Here is a 20,022-nt window from a genome sequence, read left to right on the forward strand (position 1 = left end):
CTCTGTTCTCCAACGAAGGCAACGACCCTCAACATTGGTGGAAGGGCCAGAACGTAGAAAGGGGCCACAAAACCCTACATAACTTAATCACTGTTACTGGAGGCCCACTTCTCTTTTTTTCTGTTCATTCGTTTTTCTTTTTTTTTCTTTCTTCTTTTTTTATCTTTTATTTTTGACAAGATAAGGTCTCACTATGTAGCTCTGGCTTGCTTAGAATTTATTATATAAATTATATAATAATAAACATAAATTTATTATATATAATATAAAATATATAAATTTATTATATATTTATTATTACTGGCCTTGAACTCAAAGAAATTCCACCTGCCTCTACTTAGTGAGATTAAAAGCAGGCACCACCATGCCCAGCATGGCCCCTCTTCCTCCTGCCACCACAGTGACTAATAAATAGAGATCAAGTTACACCAAGAGTCTTAGAGGGACACAGTCAAGCCAGAGCACAGGCTTAGGTAGAAAAACAGTCAGGCTGCCCTGAAGTTGGAACTGAAATGTCGGCATTCCAGACCCTTACAGGATAAGCTGGCGCATCTAAGGCCTTTATATTCCCTACGGTTGTTGGAAAATGGGGTGCGTCTGTGTCTGCAGGCAAGGAGTCAGATTTTTGAAGGGGCTAATAACGGATGGTCTAATGGTGGCAGCAAAAATCATCTTCTCCAGTACTGAGTGGGGGTGGTGGTGGTGGTGCTGGATGCTGAGGAGAGCAGCTCAGAGCACAGCATCAACTACAGGATTTTTTAGATTAAGATTTGAAGATGAGTTCTTTTGCTACTGCCATATACTGTCGTGATCCTGTGTTTTTTTTTGTCTTTCAAAATCTGTCAGGTGGGCCTTAATATTTAGATTGATAATTACAAAGTTTGAATAAGATGTGGTTGCTTAGCTGGGCGGTGGTGGCGCACGCCTTTAATCCCAGCACTCGGGAGGCAGAGGCAGGTGGATCTCTGAGTTCGAGGCCAGCCTGGTCTACAAGAGCTAGTTCCAGGACAGGCTCGAAAGCCACAGAGAAACCCTGTCTCGAAAACAAAAAACAAAAAAAACAAAAAAAAAAGATGTGGTTGCTTAAACATATGTGCGTATTGTTGGATATGGTGGCCCACATCTTTAATCCTAGCACTCAGGAAGCAGAGTATTTTATGGAGCAAGTTCCAGGACAGCCAGGGCCACTTTGTGAGACCCCATCATAAAGAAACAAGACAAGGTGTTTTGTGAATGTTTATAATAAAAAAATATATTCCATTGTCAAAAGTGTATTTGATAGAAAATGATTTTTTATAGAAACTTTTATCATTTCCTACATTACTACAGTACATTCAAGATACTTGAGTTTAGGAGTATGAAGCCAGGTGGTGGTGGCACACACCTTTAAACCCAGCACTCGGAAGCAGAGACAGGCTTGAACTCTGTGAGTTTGAGGCTGGTCTGGTCTACAGAGTGAGTGCCAGGACAGCTAGGACTGTTACACAGAGAAACCCTGTCTCTAAAAACAAACAAAGAGCCAATATGAATATGCATCCAAGAAGTTTAGCTTTTAATTGTTTTTTTACTTAGTTGTAGATATTTTATCAAAATATGAGTTAAGTAAAAAGAATGTAAGACAGATTTAGACTTATAAGACATTGTGTGGTTGACATATTTGTGATGTTGATAATGCTTCTTATCAGCTGTCAGGATTAGACTATAATGTAGGATTCTGAGTAAACTAGTGTCTGTTGTAGTTATGTGTATTGGAACAGTATGATCAAGTTGAAAAAAGAAGTTAGAGCAAGGTCTAGAGTCTTAAATGTGACAGTTGTAACACAGAAGATATGTGTATAGAGATAATGAGCAAAGCATAGAGCGTGAACTAAGTTTCAGAGGTGGTGTGGGAGGAAGGGAGGAGGAAGAGGCCAGATGAATATCACCGAGAATGTCTTATGTCAAAATGCAGAGAGCAAGAGACTTTGGAACACTCAGTTCCAAAATGGGATGTCTTTATCAAATTCCTCCCTTCAAGGACCAGACAAAGAGGGTGAATCCAAGGAAATTGTGTCTTCCAGACATAGCAGGACTGACAGAGTACACAAAATCTTAGCACTGAGGAGGGGAAGTGGATGCAAAGTTCCACCCCAATGAAGAAGCTATTTACAGCTGATAACTTTTGGGAAAGGGAAAATTAGTTTTCTCCAATGGAGCATCACCATGGGGTCTGTCAGCCACACTCCAGGGCAGGCCCCGTGCCCCGGAGTAGCTGGCCAAATGAGATGGACTCTTTTTGTTTTGATATTTCATCTTAATAGTTTTTTTTATTTTGTTTTGTTTTGATTTGATTTTTGGGTTTTTTTATTGTTTTGGAAAGAAAAAATGTGAAGTTAGGTGGGGAGGATGTGGGAGGTGTTGGGGGAGAGGAGTTACTAAAATGTATATGAAAAAATCATCTATTTTTCTTTGCTTGAAAATAGATTTTCTTTCATACAGTATAGTTTGATTATGGTTTCCACTCCTCCCAGTTCCTCCCTAGTTCCCATCCAGATCCACACCCTTTCTGTCTCTCTTTAGAAAATAAACACCTAGCCAGGTGGTTGTGGCACACACTTTTAATCCCAGCACTTACGAGGCAGAGGCAGGTGAATCGCTGAGTTCGAGGCCAGTTCTGATCTACAGAGCAAGTTCCAGAACAGGCTCCAAAACTACACAGAGAGACTCTGTCTTGAAAAACCAAAAAAGAAAAAGAAAGAAAAAGAGAAGAAGACAGACATCTAAAAAGTAGATAATAATAAAATATAGTAAGATAAATAAAAAACAAATCAAATATGGTAAAACAAATATGAAAAAGAGCCAAAGAAAATGCTGAAGAAATGCATAGATACAGAGACACACATGTTGGAAGACACAAGGATCCCATAAAACCCCAAACCAGAAGCCATAATATGTACACAAAGGACCTGTAAGCTAAAAAACAAAAACTCTCTGACTTGTTAGTTTTGTGCTCACTATCTATTAGTGTGGGGTCTACCCTAAGAGTAGTTGCCCAGTGAGACTCCCCTGGAGAAAACTAATTTTTGGTTTGCAAGTGGCAATCAGAGCTTGCTTCTAGGTTAGGGTGGGGGCAGTGTGTCCACTTCTTTCAGCTCTAGGACCCCATCTGGTGCAGACCTGTGCAGGCCCTGTGTGCTGCCACACTCTCTGAGTTTGTATGTGTGCCGGCCCTGTTGTGTCTAGAAGGCCTTAGTTTCTTGATGCCTTCCTTCCCCTCTTTCTCTTACACTCTTTGCCTCCATGTCCTTAGTTCCCTGAGTCCTAAGGGGAGGGATTTGATGGAGACATCCCCTTTATGAATTAGTGTTCCAAGGTCTGCCACTCTCTGCCTAGTGTCTGGCTGTGGGTCTCTGTATTTGTTCCCATCTGCCCCAGGAGGAAGCTTCTCTGATGCTGGCAGGCCTGAGAGGCCGCTCGATTTCTGGGTCTGCCTTGCTCTCTGCTTCCTTCTCTAGCTAACTGTAGCTGTCACTTCTTTTGGCAGATAGCTAGTGGCTGCTGTGTTAATAATTTAAAAAGATCCTTTGTGTTCTGTATTTCTGCTACCCAGTCTAGTCACAGCTCTTCTTTGTTGTCATTTCCTTTTCTCTACTGTTGGAGTTAAAGTTCCTGGAAAGAACAGTACCTTCCCCCAAACCTTCTACAAGCCTGATCCCCTGGTGAGGGCTTGGGTGACTGGAGAGGTTGTCATGTTGCAGGTCCAAACCCTAGAAGAGCTTATCTTGGGCTGCTTTTAGCTCCCTAAATAACCACTCCTTGCCCATCTCTGTCTGACCTAACATCCTGGTGTCTTAACGAAAGAAACGTTTTGAGAGGTATTGACTGGCCGCTGACATTCATGCCGAAAGCTAAGTAAGAGTGTCATCAGCGAGCATCTAGGCTGATAGCAGAGATGTCTGGCTTTGCTGGGAGTCAGCTCTCTGATGACCCACCAGTGTGTTTGAAGTGTGGATTTGATTTAACTTCATGAAAATGTTACCATGTTGAACATGGGATTTGGGGTAACTTCAGTCTGTGTTTCGTGGTCATGGCACTGATATTTGGCTCTAGAATTATCTATCCTTCCCTATGTTGAAGTCAGAGCTAAGTTTTGACAGGTTTTCATCCTGTCCTGTATTGCCCTCAGGGATATCATGAAGAAATGTCTCTGCATTCGCTTTCACCAGGTTGGTTTAATTGTACTCTGATTGGGACATAGGGTAGACTAGAAGCACATGCTTATCTCGCCATGGGCAGCCCTGCTGCTATGATACAATACCCTGATAGAGCAACCCAGGGGAGAAAGGGCTCCTTCCAGCCCTCTGCTTCACAATCTGTCCCACCTCCTCAGTTAGTTCAGCCAAGGAAATCCCTCCAGGCACAGACCAGCCTAAGCTAGACTGGTCCTCAGTCCTCTCTGCCCACATCCACAGCCAAGCTAACCATCCCGTCTACCTAGGGACATTAACTCTGACTCTGCATAGTAGACGCACTGGATTTGCAGCAGGAAGTCATGAAGTGTGTTTATTTTATAAAAACCTTAAAGCTAGTCCAGCACAGAGTGCTGTGTGAAGTAGCCGCTGTGGAGAGGCTGCCTAGAGGGGGAACACCAGGCCTCTACTAGAAAACACTCAACAACTGTAAAGTTAAGTGATTAGCTGCTTATTGGATTTAAATGGTTCATCTAGTGCTAATATAGTAATGCAATAATAGGTATTGTTTACTATTTTTATATATTTATTAATACTTTTATTAAAAGTGTATTCCTGTAATTGGGGAGGAAGATTGCCTATATTAAAGGAAGTTAGCTTAAAGCTATTTTTGGAAAACAGGTTTTTTGGGGAAAAGCTGAAAATGAGATAAGAAATGTAGAACTCATACTGTACAAAGAATGATTGACAGGTTTATGGTGGGTTATTTGTGTAAGTCAAGGCTAAGGGAGCCAGGGTAACTGAAGGACAGTCTCTAAATGAATGGTAGACTTTTGGGGGTAGGGAAATCTGGGGATGGGGTTTGAAGTAGAGTTTAGATGAGCACAAGGCAAATGCCTGTGGAGCGTGGTTGTGGAGTGCACGGCCTCGTGGAAGTGGCGGAGCAGTGAGCGCAGCTTTCTGTGACAGGACACTGAGTTAAGGTCTCCTATAAATCCATTGTTTTTTATATTGCAATTTTATTTCATTAATGTTTTAATTTTTCATGTACACACAGAATAACTAGTCTGTCATCAGGTATTCAGTCACATGTAGACCAGTATGGCTTTAAACATGAAACTTTCTCTTTTTCAGGGACATTATGATAACACACTTTGAGCCCTCCATCTCCTTCGAGGGACTCTGCAGTGAGGTTCGAGATATGTGTTCTTTTGACAGTGAACAGCCGTTCACCATGAAGTGGATAGACGAGGAAGGTGAGTGACGGGGCGGGGTGGGGGGCACCTGTGTGCGCATTTGCTTTTAGATAGAGTCCCAAGAAAGTCAAGAGGGAAAGATAAGTAGAAATTTCATGCCACGCTTGAGTACTTAGATTAAGATAGAAGATTTAAATCAAAGTACACAGTCTTTTGCCTTTCCCTCTCCAAAATGAAGTAAGGCAAATGTTTTATTGGTGTGACATTTTAACTTAATTTTGAATATAAATGTCTTATATTTTAATATAAGAGTTTACCTGTTCTTAACTGAATGTACCGTAAAGAAAATGTCGGAGCAGTCATAGTGACTGTGAACATTTTACTTCGGGGCAATGTTAGTGACTTGTACCCGATAGACTTTGCTTGTCCTCACACTCAGGAGGCTCATTGCAGTGTTAGGCAGGGTTCTGTTAGGACCAGGGCTGATAGAATGATAGAATGGGCAGCTGCCTCCGTTCGAAGACATTGATTGAATTCAGGCTTCTCACCTTCCACTGCCTACATGTGTGCCTGGTGCCTAAGGAGACCAGAAGAGGGCATCTGATCCCCCTGGGGGAACTGGCTGCAGGAGGTTGTGGTGCCGGGAACTAAACTTCTACAGGAACAACAAGCAACAAGTGCTTTTAACTGTTGAGCCACCTCTCCAGCCCCTAAACTGACTTTTTCTTTCTTTTTTAAATAAAGGCAGGTCTTGTTATGTGACCCTGGCTGATATGGAACTTGCAGTGACCCCCTTCTTTGGTCTTCTTATGTGAGCTATCACCTTTAGTAGTAAAACATTTTAGGTGACTAGTAATTGTGTAACCATTACTGCCATATGTTCTTACATAGAACAGGGAATGGTAGATAGGATTTTTATTTTACTTTGTTTTGTTTTAGTTCTCTGCATAGTTTTACATTTTTTATTTTTAACTGACGGAATATATGATTATGAGATGCAGTATTATGCCTTTCCTTTGTGTGTGTGTTCATTGTGAGTAGGTGTTTTGCTTACATGTGTCTCTCTGCATCATGTGTGTCCAGTGTCTGAACAGGCCAGAAGAGGGCCTTGGGTCCCCTGGACCTGGAATTACAGAGTGCTGTTGGCCAGCGTGTGGTTACTGGGAATAGAAGCCCGGTCCTCTAGGAATGGTACTGTGGCTGTGACAGGCCTGACCTGTTTTTAAAAGACTGGGATTTTGGTCTAGAAAAGCTACATTTGCATGTTGTAGGCTGGGTTAAATAGGCCTCCTGGTAGGATCTTGCAAACAGTATTGCTGAGAGCGATATGGATTATATAGGCCCAGCATTCAGAGAAACAATATTAAAAACTAGGCTAGAGACCATTCTTGTGATATTTTGGCAAAAGAATGTGGCTTCTGCTGTGGTGTAGTGGGAAGTTTCTTTCCTGCCCACCAGTTCCCAAATAATCTACACAGAGACTTAATATTAATTATAAATGCTTGGCTAGTAGCTCAGGCTTGTTGCTAGCTGACTCTTAAATTAGCTCGTATTTCTTATCTACCCTCTGTTATGTGGTGGTGCCTTCTTTCAACACAGCATGTTTATCTCCTGCTTCCTCTGCACCTCTCACAGCTCCTGACTCCGCCCTTCTTCCCAGTATTCTGTTTGACTCTCCCCCTAACCTTATCTTGTCCTGCTGTGGGCCAGTTGGTTTCTTTATTAGACAAGTCACAGGGACATATGTCCACAGTGTAAAGGAATATTTCACACTGTAGTCCTAAGACTTTGCCTGAGGTTAAATTGCAAAGAAAATTTCTTGGAGGAGATTTCAGGACATGATATTAACTGTCATGTCATTATTAGTAATCACTCTTATGCAGGTCTACAGTGAAAAATAGCAAGTGGGACAAAAAGAAATACAAAACTACAGTATGAAGAGAAAAAAGAGAGGGAGGAAATTGAATGTTGGAGTTGAGGCTTGTGCTGAGAGATAAGGGGATTAAGGAGAGGCCTGGTCCGCACAGGCCAAGGGGACCAGGGCAAGACCCTACCCAGCTAAGCTTCCTACTTGTGAAAAGAAAGGGCCTGAGGAATTTTCTGCCCTTTTTTTGCTTTTACTTTTCTAGACAGGGTTTCTTTGTGTAGCCCTGGCTGTCCAGGAACTCACTCTGTGGACCAGGCTGGCTTCGAATTCACAGAGATCTGCCTGCCTGTCTCCTATGTGCTGGGATCAAAGGCATGCACCACTACTGCCCGGCTGAATTTTCTGCTCTTAAGAGGCTACAAGGAAAGTTTCTGCAAAGGTGATTCAAGGCAAGGACCAGGCTTCCAAATAGAGTCATGAGAAATACGTGAGGAAAGGTGTACAGAACCTTCCTCCACGGTGAAGGAGAGCCACTGAGGCCTGGCGTGTGGCAAGGGGAGTGTGGCATGGAAACCCTGAGATGCCATTGTGTGAAGTTCTGAAAGGGAAGCCTGGATTGTATTGGAGACCCCATGATGTTATAAGTACTGGAGCCATGGGTTCTCTCCCAAGGAGATCACAGGGAGTGGAACCAGCCCAAGAGAGATGTGTATCTTGCAGGCAACAAAGCTGGAAGGACAGAGTCACTAAAGATTTATAGTTTTCAGTATTTCCTGTGTCCTGATTCTTCCCTTTTTGAATGGTAATATATATCACATGTTGGAATAATTTGTTTCCCAGAGAGTTATAGTTAAGAGATTGCCTTGAGTCTCAAAAGAGACTTTGAACTTTGGACTTTAAACAGTGTTGACCATGTTAGATTATGGGAGTTTTGAAGTTGGACTAAATGTATTTTGCATTATGATATGGCCATGAGCCAATGGGAGTCAGAAAGTGGAATATGGATTTAAATATAATGAATATGTGACCTGTTTTGTGTTCTGCGTCTTGTCAGATTATTTTATAAATAGTTGGGTATTTCATATCTAACAACTGTTTTTAGAGCCTAATGATTATTTGTTTATTTTTGTAGGTGAAAAAAAGTAGGTGTATTGAAAACAAGAACAACATAACGATTAATATGTAGGTTTTATTAATCTCTTAATTCTCTCAAAGTCAACTGCAGTAAGCAAATACTAAGCATGTATTTGTGTTTATTCTATAAATTTAGATTTGGTGATAGAGTTAGCTCTGAAAAGTAGCTTTCCTGGTCATCTTTGTTTCATAATGACTTATATAGAATGCTTTACTATCAAACATGGTCAGAAAAAGGTCACATGTGACACCCAGGCACACTCAGTTCAAGACAAACAAAAGAGACTGAATGTATTATCCGTGATGACTTACTTTCCTGCTTCCTTATGGTTTTACAGAAGTGCTAATACACTCTCCAAACCACCCAGAGCCTAATCCATTATGATTAAAAGGTTCATAGTCCAAACATGCTCTTCTCATTCTTTGTCTTGTCCACCCGTGGTTTAGGTTCCTTGATTGCCTCTCTGCTAGTTCTGAAGACCTGTGGACTATTGGCTGAATAATAAACTAGAGACAAGAGAAGTCCAGTACCTACTCCTGTCACAAAGAAGGGAGACTCTGAGTTAGAACAGCATATACGACCGTTCCATAGGGAAACTCGTCGCTGTTTTCTGGAAGTGGTTGGTCTTCAGGACTGACATTGCTCTGAGTCCTCCTTCTCTTTTCCTAGGCCATGGCATTTGTAGTTCAGTAACTTGCTTAGACTTTCTCCTGCAGAGTTGAAATCACATGTTCATTTGAGCATTGTAGACCTTCTATGATAAAGTTAAAACTGCCCCATTAGGTAACAGCCATACCCACATAAATCTCTTTTAGACAAGAGCCCATCTACATGCTTCTGAGGTTTGAGAGGCTCTTATGCTTAGCTAAGATCCTGGTGTAGAGATGGCTAAGCAGTTACGAGTAAAAACTGCTTCCACAGAGGACCAAGTGCAGCACCCATGGGGGCGTTCATGACGGCCCGTAACTGCAGCCCCTCAGGGATCCAGCAGCCTCTGCCATCAACTGCCCTACAAACGCACTTACCCGGCCCCATACACATCATTTTCTACAAAGTCTTGGTGTTCACTAAAAGCCCCATGCATCTGATCTTTGCTGTTAGTGTGTTTCTTATTTTTATGACTTATAGATTGAAATGGAGGAGAGGGGCAGTTTTCAAACTGAGCAAGACTTGGCAGGGAAAGGTTTTTCTTTTAGATACTTTTGAAATCCAAGTTTCATCAAAAATTATTCCGTTCTTGACATTTCTCTGTATCCATATCTACGTAGGCGGTTGAAAGAAACCATTTTGGGGGATGGCTTAGTAGTTGAGGGCACTGGGTGCTCTTCCAGAGGACCCAGGTTCAGTTCCCAGCACCCACATGGCAGCTCACGTCTGTCTGTGACTCCAGTTCCAGCGCATCTGACACTCTCACACAGATGCACACGCAGGCAGAACACCTACGCACATAAAATAAAAATGAATACTTTAGAAAAAAAGAAAGAAGCCTTTTGATACTTTGAACCCTCTATGTAGTTATTATGATTTATTTCAGCCACCGTTTTTAGGAATATTTTCTATGTTGCCTTCAGTGACAGCGATGCCACACGTTGTTCACTCAGCTTGTTCACCTTCCACACTGTTTTCTCTGTTCTCGGGCGCCACAAACAGCCATGACTGCCCGCTTCTGCCTATCATTAGAGGGAAAATGCCATGAAATTCTGTTCCTTTTGTACCAGTTTCTGGTTTGGTTAACTATTTCTGTGTAACACTGCCTTACAAGTTGGTGGGTTGAAAACTTAATTTTCATGGCTCTGTGAGTTATCAGGGCTAATGTTATAAATGCCCAGAAAAGATAAAGGGATTAAGGCTTCAGCAGCTGAGTTGAAGAAAAGAATAGAGACACTGTTTTCTTTGAGATAGTGTGGAAAGGAAATGACTTCACTTTGCTCTCATTGTAAACTGAGTGATTGAAGATTAGGCAGAATCAATGGCATCTAGCACGGGGAATGTTTCTTTTAACCACAGCAGGGGGCGGATCCAGTTCCGGCCCCAGCTTTGCTCTAAGTGACTTGTTCATTGAGGAATGTCTACACGGTGTATGTACGTCACCTCTTGACTCCAGGAGTGACTCAGCACTTTGGTTAGTCAGGAGAGGTGTTTCTTCCTCTTTGTCCGTGTTACTAAAATTCAGCTCTGAACATTTAAGAGTAACTCAAGCGGGTGTCCATCCCTAAGTAGGACATCTGTGACATCCTTCTCACCAAAGGTTCAGGGAACGTGGCAGAGGAGGGGCATCTCAGAATAGGGGTGCGAAGAATGTGAGAGACACAGGATGGGGAGGGGTGCTGTGGAGTGCTGTCTTTAGGCTCACTAAAGCTACGATTATGTACACAAGAGTTAGTCAGTGAGATCAGTCATCATTCCAGCAGGCAATGCTCATAAGGTACTAACTAAAAAAGAAGACATAAAAGGGAATAGGGATCTGTTGGGGTACCTGGAAAGAATGGAGGAAGAGTTGGGGACCCCTTGGAAAGTGCAGTGTAGTGAACACTATCTGGATGCATTGTTTATATGTGTGCAAAAGTGGGGGCTGCTGAAATGGTTCAGCAGCTCAGAGCCCTTGCTGCTCTTGCGAAGGACCCAGGTTCAGTTCGCAGCACCCACAGGTGTCTTACAACTGTTGGAACTCCAGTTCCAGGAAATCTGATGCCTTCTGAATGCCACAAGCATTACATACATTATGGTGGTGCGCATACATTATGCAAGCAAAATGCTTAATCAAATAAATCAATCTAAAAAAGTTTTTTTTAAAATGGCTCAAACTGGACTATCTTAGTCCAGAGTGCTTTAGTGTTTTCTTTCCTGTGACTTAATTGAGCAATGTTGTAATGTGAAAGAAAATCTTTGACAAAGTCACTCCTTAGAGAAAGATCCCAACCAGCCACAGTATGGCCGTGGAGCTGCTTTTACTCCTCTTCTAAGGAAACTAGTATCAGACCTGGTGGTATAGACCTGTAATCCCAGCACTTGAGAGACTGAGGCAGGAGGATTATGTGTTTGAGGCCAGCCTGAGTAATTTATTGAGACCCTATCCCCAAACAGAACAAAACAGAGGTGGGGCTGGCCCTATACCTCTGTGTTAGAGTACTTGCCAGGCCTGGTCCTGGGCTCCGTCCACACTACTCAGGAGAAGGAAGAGGCAACAGACTGTCTCCTAAACGTACCCCTCTAAGTGAGCCATGCCAGCCTGAAGGTAGTCAGAGTAGATTTGCTACTGTGTATGTATATTTGTGTGCGTGCACGTGACACACATGCACATTCATACAGAACAGAGTGGTTTTTTAAGACAGGCTTTTCTGTATTTTTGTAGCCTTTCCTGGAACTGCTCTTGTAGACCAGGCTGGCCTTGAACCACAGAGATCCGCCTGCCTCTGCCTCCCGAGTGCTGGGATTAAAGGCATGTGCCACCACCGCCTCGCTCAGAGTGGTTTTTATATGTAGGAAATGTGGTGTCTGGGCCCTGTGTTTGATTCTCTGCAGCTGGAACTGGATGTGATGTCATCTATGTCAGAGAATGGAGGTTTAAGGAAGTGTCTAAACATCTGTCCTCGTCAACGCTCCTTCCATTACTGTTTATAGAATTTGCTTGCCGTTATCCAACTCAGGGGGTGAAGATTGAGTTTTCCTTTGCGTTTTAGGAGATCCGTGCACAGTGTCTTCTCAGCTGGAATTAGAAGAAGCTTTCAGGCTCTATGAGCTGAACAAGGACTCTGAGCTATTGATCCATGGTAAGAGAGCCATCTTCTGACTCTCCCAAAGCTGTAACTTAAACATAACTGTTTTTTTTTTATTGACTCTTTAAAGACAATCTAGGTATCATTTATTATGTGTGGCCTCTTCCCTATGTAATTGTCCTCCAGCTTCTTTTTCCTGTGCTAGAGCAAGTAAAATGAGCCTGCTTCCTAGAGTGTAGGAGAAATGTATTATCTGGATATAGTCTTCCAGGATATTAAAATGTGATCTCCCATTGTTTTACAACTTACAACAGTTCCTGTCTGGCTTTAGAAGTCTCTGTGTGAGTGTGTGTGTGTGTGCACGTGTGTGTGCGTGCACATGTGTGTGCCGGGCAGGGACTACCCTTTTTTAGTTTAAAATGTTAGAGAAACAGTCAGTTATCCAGGTAGGTAGAGGCAGGAGGATCTTGTGGTCCAGGGCAGCCCGGGATACACAGTGAGAGTTAACTCAGTTGTAGAGTACTTGCCTCTAGCACAGTTTCCTATTCTGGGTGCTCTTAACTTAATTATGGCCGTAATTCACCAGAGTACAGTTAGTTAAAAAGATGTTTCTCATTATAATGAGAATTGTATGCTTTATATGGTATATTTGTAAATATATAGTCTGGAATATAAGCTAATATTTGGGGGATTTTGATACTATTTCTGATATTAATTCATTCCTAAATTGAGTACACATCTTTTAAAAACTTTGATTTTTGTCATTTAATTCTTTGTTGAAACAAAGTTTTCTACAAAAAGGATGTTAAAAAGTAGTAGTTAGCTTCTTTAAGGCCCAAAAGAAGAAAAAGTGATTCTTCACAAGGGTCAGGAGTTAGCACATCGAGCTTCCACTGTGTCACTTACAGACAGACTTGTTTTCACAGACAGTTGGTTTATGGATAGGCTTGGTAAAAGTGAGCGCCTTCAGTAGACTAATTTTGGCCATGTGTTGGAATTCTACCTTGGGTAACTCAAGTCACTTTGAATTTTGGATTAATTTTAATTCTGTATAGTTTGTATTTTGTAAATATGCTGTTAACTAATTTTAATTTTCTTTCAGTATTTCCTTGTGTACCAGAACGTCCTGGAATGCCTTGCCCAGGAGAAGACAGTGAGTGTTTTTATTACTCTGTACACTTGAAATTTGAATAATTCACAGTAAAAAGGAACAGAACTTTCTGTTTTGTTTTTCTGGACAAGGTTTCTGACTGTCTTGGAACTTGCTTTGTAGACCAGGCTGGCCTCTGAAACCGGAAGGCAGCTTATTTGTCCCTGTCACCCGGCTAGCTTAGCCCTGAAATAACCACACAGAAATTGTATTAATTAAATCACTGCTTGGCCCATTAGATCTAGCCTCTTATTGGCTAACTCTCATATCTTGATTTAACCCATTTCTATTAATCTGTATATCATGACGTGACAGTGGCTTACCGGCAAAGATTCAGCACGTCTATCTCCGGCTGCGGATCCATGGTGTCTCCCTGACTCTACTTTCTTCCTCCCAGAATTCAGTTCCGTCTTCCCCACCTACCTAAATTCTGCCTTATCAACAGGCCAAGGCAGCTTCTTTATTAACCAGTGAAAGCAACACACAGACAGAAGGACCTCCTACACCAGGCCTTTACTGAGAGGTTCACCTGCCCATGCCTCCTAAGTGCTAGGATTAAAGATGTGTGCCACCATGCCTGCCTTAAGAAATAGAACTTTTAATTTGTTTGACTTACTCTGTTTCTTCAGTCTAATTTAGAATATATTAGCAACTGCCTAAGCTGTGCCTTTGCCAAATGGACTTCATCTAGCTACATCTTACATAATTGGCTGTTGTGCATATAAAAACACAAATTAAGTCATGTGGCTTCGTGTTTTTTTAATTTTGAATATTTTCAAATCTGGAAATTTCAAAACATCTTGGAAAAAAGGATACCTACAAATCACTTGTTCAGATTTGACGGTGTTTAACATAGTCTGTTTGCCACTGTACTTGTTTGTGCGCACACATAGGCGACTTTCGAGTCCAGTGACCCACCGTTACGTTTGTTTGCTTAGGCTTGCTGTATAATGTGAGAATAAGCGACTTGGCATTTCACTTCTAGATACCTCTGTAGATGTCACATTGTTAGGAATTGTTATAGAATCTCATTTTCTTTTATGGTTTCTGCACATAAACATGACTTCAGAAAGAAAAGTAATGAATGTTTTGCTTTGAATTATGCAACACAAGTGATAAAACCCAGAGATAGATATTGGGGTTCAATCCAAAAACCAGAAAAGCAAAGCAGCCAAGCCACTAGAGAAGTCTTACCTGTACCAGTGCTAGGCGACCGCAGACTAAGCAGAATTAGCCTCTCTCTCTCCTCCCATTTTATGTTCCCTCTAGTGCTAGGATTAAAATATAGTACACCTCCCTAGTACTGGGATTAAAGATGTGAGGCGACACCACCTGGGTTTGTTTCTGCATTGACTTGTGTAGCCCAGGGTGGCCTTGAATTCACAGAGATCCATCTGCCTCTGTCTCCCAATTCTTGGGATTAAAGGTCTGTGCCACCACTGCCTGACATCTAGTGGCTTAGCTTTGCCCTTCTGGTCTTTAGGCAAGCTTTATGTACTAAAACATGAATAAAATATCAGAATTATGTGAAATTTCTAAGTCTAAGCTTCTGATTTTATGATTTAGTGCTCTTCAGTGAACAGGGAAAACAAAGAGCTATAAGATTAAGTAGGTGTAATGTGTTACATAGGAAGATGGGAAAATAGAAGGAATGGGCAGAACACCCAGGTGGCGGTGAAAACCCAGGTTTGATTTCAGCTCACTTCTTGCTGGGGTTCTAGTGGAGGGAGAGTTAAAGCCATGTTGACTGTTTTTGCAGAGCTCTGGAGAGATCCTAGAGCCACTGTTAACATAGTTGACACCGGCACACCCTGTGCAGGGCTCTGTGCCTATGGAAATACTGTAGGTATATGGCATGCTTTCTGGGTAAAATGCAGTTTCTAGGCTTCCCGTTACACTGCACACTCATTGACCTTTTCAAAGTAGTGGTGGAGGTCTGGCGCCACCTTTCCCCAGTCAAATAAATGTTAAACTACAGGGGAAAAGTGATAACCATGACTAGTCTCTTGGCCCTTTAAGTTCTTAGACAGCAGTAAAATATTTAAATTTAGAGTATATAATCTAATTCCTAAGAGTGTCTGGTAAGTTTAACATGTGCTGGTCCTCACTAGATAATGTAGGTACAAACAAAAACACGTGTGTTTAGTGTCAGGTGTCATGCTGCAAGGCTCCACTAGTGTGCAAGGCCCTGGCTGCATCCCTGGCTCTGCAAGCAGAGAAAGAGACTTCTAAGAACATTATAGCGGGTGCTTTCTACTTTAACTTGAAATAGTGAATTCAGTGCTACATCTGCTTTAAAGTAGTTTAGAAATGTTTCTTCCTGTTAACTAGCACTGATAAATACCACCAGTAGACAGTACAATGTCTAATGGACTACAGTGACTACTAGACAGTGCATGTCATAGTGAGGGATTGCCAAAATTACAAATGGATTAGATTAATCTGTCTCCCTATGTGTTTTAGCAATAGTGGTGGCACATACCTTCAGTCCCAGCACTCAGGAGGCAGAGGCAGGAGGACCTTTGTGAGTTTGAGGCCAACCTGGTCTGAGGAGTTTCCAGGATTGTCAGGGCTATTACATAGAGAACCTTGTTTCGAAAAAAACCAAAAGAAAAAAAGGTGTTTGTGTGAGCTGGAGACATGGCTCTTTGAGAGGACCTGGGTTCAGTTCCTGGTACCCGTGTGGTAGCTCACAAATATCTGTAACTCCGGCTCCAGAGAATCCAACCCCCATCTCACCTCCAGAATACTAGGCAAGCACATGGTATACATACATACACATACATACATGCAAGCCAAACACTGACAAATGTTTTTAAAAATTAAAAAAGGATAATAGCAATTATATAAAACCTTTGGAGTGGGCCAGACCCGTGACTGTGGTAGAATGTTTATGTAACACATGTGAGGTCCTGGGTTCAACACCCAGTATTGTACCAAAAACAGACCAAAAAGGATAAAAGTTAGTTGTAGATGGAGTTATATAAAAGTATCACTTACAGATTAACTTTCATGAAGAGGATGTAACTTTCCAGTGTAGAAGAGATGGGGAGTCACTCTTGGTGAAGGTATCTGATGTTTGTGTGCCTCTGATGGCATGCTATAAGAAAAGATCAACACTCTTATTATTTTATTTTAATTGTGTGTGTGCACATACCAGTGCAGATGCCTGAGAAGCAGAAAGCATCTGATCCCCAGCCCTGTGTGCTCACGCTGCCATATTGGGGTTACAGGCAGTTGTGAGCTGCTTTGACGAGGTGTTGGGAACTGAACTCTAGTCCTGTCAGAGCAGTGAGGTCCGCTCAACGGCAGAGACGTTCCTCTGGCCCCTCTTCTCTTTAAAGGCATCTCTAGAGGATTTTTGCCCAAAGGTTTATTTTGGTTTTTCAAGACAGGGTTTTTCTGTGTAACAGTCCTGGCTGTCATGGAACTAGTTCTTGTAGACCAGGCTGCCTTGAACTCATAGAGATCCGCCTGCCTCTGTCTCCAGTGCTGGAACTAAAGGTTGTGTGCCACCACCGCCTTGCATTTGCTCAAAGTATTAGCACTAACTCTGATCGCGGAAAGGCAGACTCTGCAACCTAGGGTGTGGAACACAAAAATACTGCCTAAGACGTGAAGAGTAAAGCAGAGTGCATGGTTTCGAGTATTGTTAGATGGAAACCAACCAACCAGCCAAACCAAAGAAACCAAATGCAATGCCTGAATCGTGATTTGTTCCTGAGTAGGACATGACAGCTTTGAAAGACAGTTTTGGAACAGTTAAGAAAGAAAGTTTGTATCTGCACTTTCTACTGAGCTCATTCTCTAAGATGCAGTGGTTACATTGTGTTATGGATAAGTAGAGTGAATGTGTTAGTTTCAGACGCTGCATTTTCCGAATCATTCTGAGGGGACAGAAAGACTCTCTGTCTTTGTTTGTATTTGTCGAGAAGACATTAGATATAACAAAAGAGTAAGTAGTACCTTGTGAATCAGGTAAAGGATGCAAACATTTACTCCTTTACTTGTCCAGAGGCTCAGTTTCTCTCAGATGTTAGGTGGGAATCTCTTGAAAAGAAAATAGTACTAATTATTCCAGTGTCGGGCCTCTGTGTGTTTGCAGCCAGCTCTGTAGCTAGCCCATTCTACATTTCAGTTCTAGTTTGTGTTACTGTGGTAAGTATCACGAATTTAATTAAGTGGCTTTTATTCAAACTTGCTCTTTAAACTTTCACTCTCTCTTCAGAATCCATCTACCGCAGAGGGGCCCGCCGGTGGAGAAAGCTTTATTGTGCAAATGGCCACACTTTTCAAGCCAAACGTTTCAACAGGGTAAACTTGTTTTGTTGGATTCTAATACTTTGAGACATGTATTTTTATTTATTTATTTTTCTCCCTATGAGAGAAAGATAGTTTGTTATTAAATCTTGTTAGTCCTTTTAAAAGAAGTAAGCAGCAAGATCTGCCGCCCTCTACCGCAGGGCTGTGCCTCTGGCTAGAATAGCACTTCCTTCACTGCCCGCTTCTCTGCTTCACTCACAGCCTGCCGCTCTGAGAATGGTTCCGGCTCTTTCAGAAGGTCCTGATTAGATGAATGAATGCCATTCGTCTTAGGTTAAACTTCTAATGTTTGCATCTTATTTCCAAATGAGTCTGAAAAAAAACATGGGTTTTTAAAGTTGTAAGAAAATTATGTTTAAATATAATTCAAAGCAGGCAGAAATTATCAAAGTTTATTGTATAAGCACTTTAATTCACTGTTTAGCAAACAGTAGTAGTAGCAAGGCCTTGGCTAGCTTTCACATATATGAGGCAATTTCCCGAGTGCTCTCCTTGTGCTGACTCACTAAATCCTTACTCAGCCCTGTGAAATAGGTACTGTATTTCCATTTTATAGATGAGAAAAATGAAGTTAAGTCTTATCTCAGCTTTTTAGCCAGTAAGTACAAGGCTGGGGTTTGAGAGCAAGCAGTCTGTTGGCATAAGCCTATGTTTAGAAACACCCCCACCCCTTTTTTGACACAGGTTCTAACTGTGTTGCTATAGTTGGCCTGGTACTCGGTATAGCTGAAGTTAACCAAGAACCCTGGCAATCCCTTCTGTCTGCCTAAGTGTGGGAGTGCCTGGTTTAACTTCTTTTGATGACTATACATTTATGGATTTCATTTCTACAATTAACATCATGTCCTCAATTCATCAATGTCAATAGAGATGAATTCCTGAGATCCCCAAACTCTTCTTGCCAGTGGCCCTGGCGTCACCAAGGCCCAAGTTCTCTAGGAAAGCTGGGTTTGCCCTCTGCATAATTAGGAAGACTGTGGGCTTATTAGCCACTTTCCCTGTGTTCATTACTGTGAAATTTTTGTGAAGATGAAAATTTCTTGAATTTGATATCAGAAAGCAACATGGTGGTCTATTCATGACTGACTGTCTTCTCTTTATTTTTCACTGATCTTCAGTAGCCTTTGAAAAAAAATTATGTGAAAAAATTTTGTTTCATCTGATTTTGCTGTAGGCTGACAACTGATGCATGATGAGGGAATTCAGTTAGAAGGAAAACCAGCGGTTTTTAAATATCTTGGGGTTGTTTGTTTGTTTGGCTTTTTTTGAGACAGAGTCTTAGTATGTAGCCTTGGCTGGCACACACTATGTAGACCAAGCTGGCTTTGAACTTACAGATCAGTATGCCTCTGCCTCATGAATTCTGGGATTGAAGGTGTAATGAACAAGCTGTTGGGAAATAGCTATGGTATGGTTTTGTTCTTTTGGGGTTGTTTTGTTTTGTTTGAGATAGGTTTTGTAGCTCTGACTGTCCTAGAACTCTCTACATAGGCCAGGCAGGCCTGTAACTTCTTGTGATCCACTTGCTTCTGCATGCTGAGTGCTGGAATTAAAGGTGTGCACCACCACTGACTGTGATCAAATATTCTTGAACTTACTCTTTGCAGCGTGCTCACTGTGCCATCTGCACAGACAGAATCTGGGGACTTGGACGACAAGGATATAAGTGCATCAATTGCAAACTGTTGGTTCATAAGAAGTGCCACAAGCTTGTCACAATTGAGTGTGGGCGGCATTCCTTGCCACCGGTAAGGCTTAGAGAATTGTTTGTTATGTGTGTACCGTGCTTCATTTAACAGGTTAAAGCAGGAAGGTGTCACAGAACTGCATCTCAGAAGACACAGTGTGCAGGAGTCCTTTACATTCCACTTACGATCTGTAAACTTTGCAAGTCTTAGAGGAACCGTTATCAAATGCCGTCTAGGCAGTAGTTGTAGTGATGGGAGCGGCGGGGCTGCGTCCCGCCACCCGGCTAGCTTTACACCTGAAATAGTTACATGGAAACTGTATTCATTTAAACACTGCCTGGCCCATTAGTTTCAGCCTCTTCTTGGCTAATTCTCATATTTTGCTTTAACCCATATTTAGTAATCTGTGTAGCACCACGAGGTGGTCGCTTACCAGGAGAGATCATAACCTGCATCCAACTCAGGAGAGACATGGCGACTGACTACGGCGACTGCCTGAAGCGTCTGCCTTCTCCCAGAATTCTGTTCTGTCTACTCCGCCTACCTAATTTTCTGTCCTATTAAAGGGCCAAGGCAGTTTCTTTATTAACCAATGAAAGTAGCACATAGACACTCCTCCATCAAGTAGTCACATTTTTGGTTGTCTCATGAAAGTTATAATTTTTCATTCTGAATTAAGATTCAAACTGTTCTTTTGTTTAAAAGGATCCTTTCTTTTTTAAAAATATTTATTTATTTATTCTGTATACAATATATGCCTGCAGGCCAGAAGAGGGGA

General features: G+C 41.9%; 1 protein-coding gene across 1 annotated transcript in view; it reads left to right on the forward strand.

Moving 5' to 3' along the window:
• The window catches only part of Prkci (protein kinase C iota), a 56,871-nt gene that overhangs the window by 14,546 nt on the left and 22,303 nt on the right, over window positions 1-20,022 (forward strand). Inside the window, exons 2-6 of the mRNA XM_038348083.1 lie at window positions 5,304-5,425; window positions 12,048-12,137; window positions 13,186-13,236; window positions 17,462-17,547; window positions 19,164-19,304. Coding sequence (XP_038204011.1) covers window positions 5,304-5,425; window positions 12,048-12,137; window positions 13,186-13,236; window positions 17,462-17,547; window positions 19,164-19,304 — 490 coding nt within the window. The remainder of the gene's footprint in view (window positions 1-5,303; window positions 5,426-12,047; window positions 12,138-13,185; window positions 13,237-17,461; window positions 17,548-19,163; window positions 19,305-20,022) is intronic.

This window comes from Arvicola amphibius, chromosome 11, assembly GCF_903992535.2.
Source record: "Arvicola amphibius chromosome 11, mArvAmp1.2, whole genome shotgun sequence".
NCBI lineage: Eukaryota > Metazoa > Chordata > Mammalia > Rodentia > Cricetidae > Arvicola > Arvicola amphibius.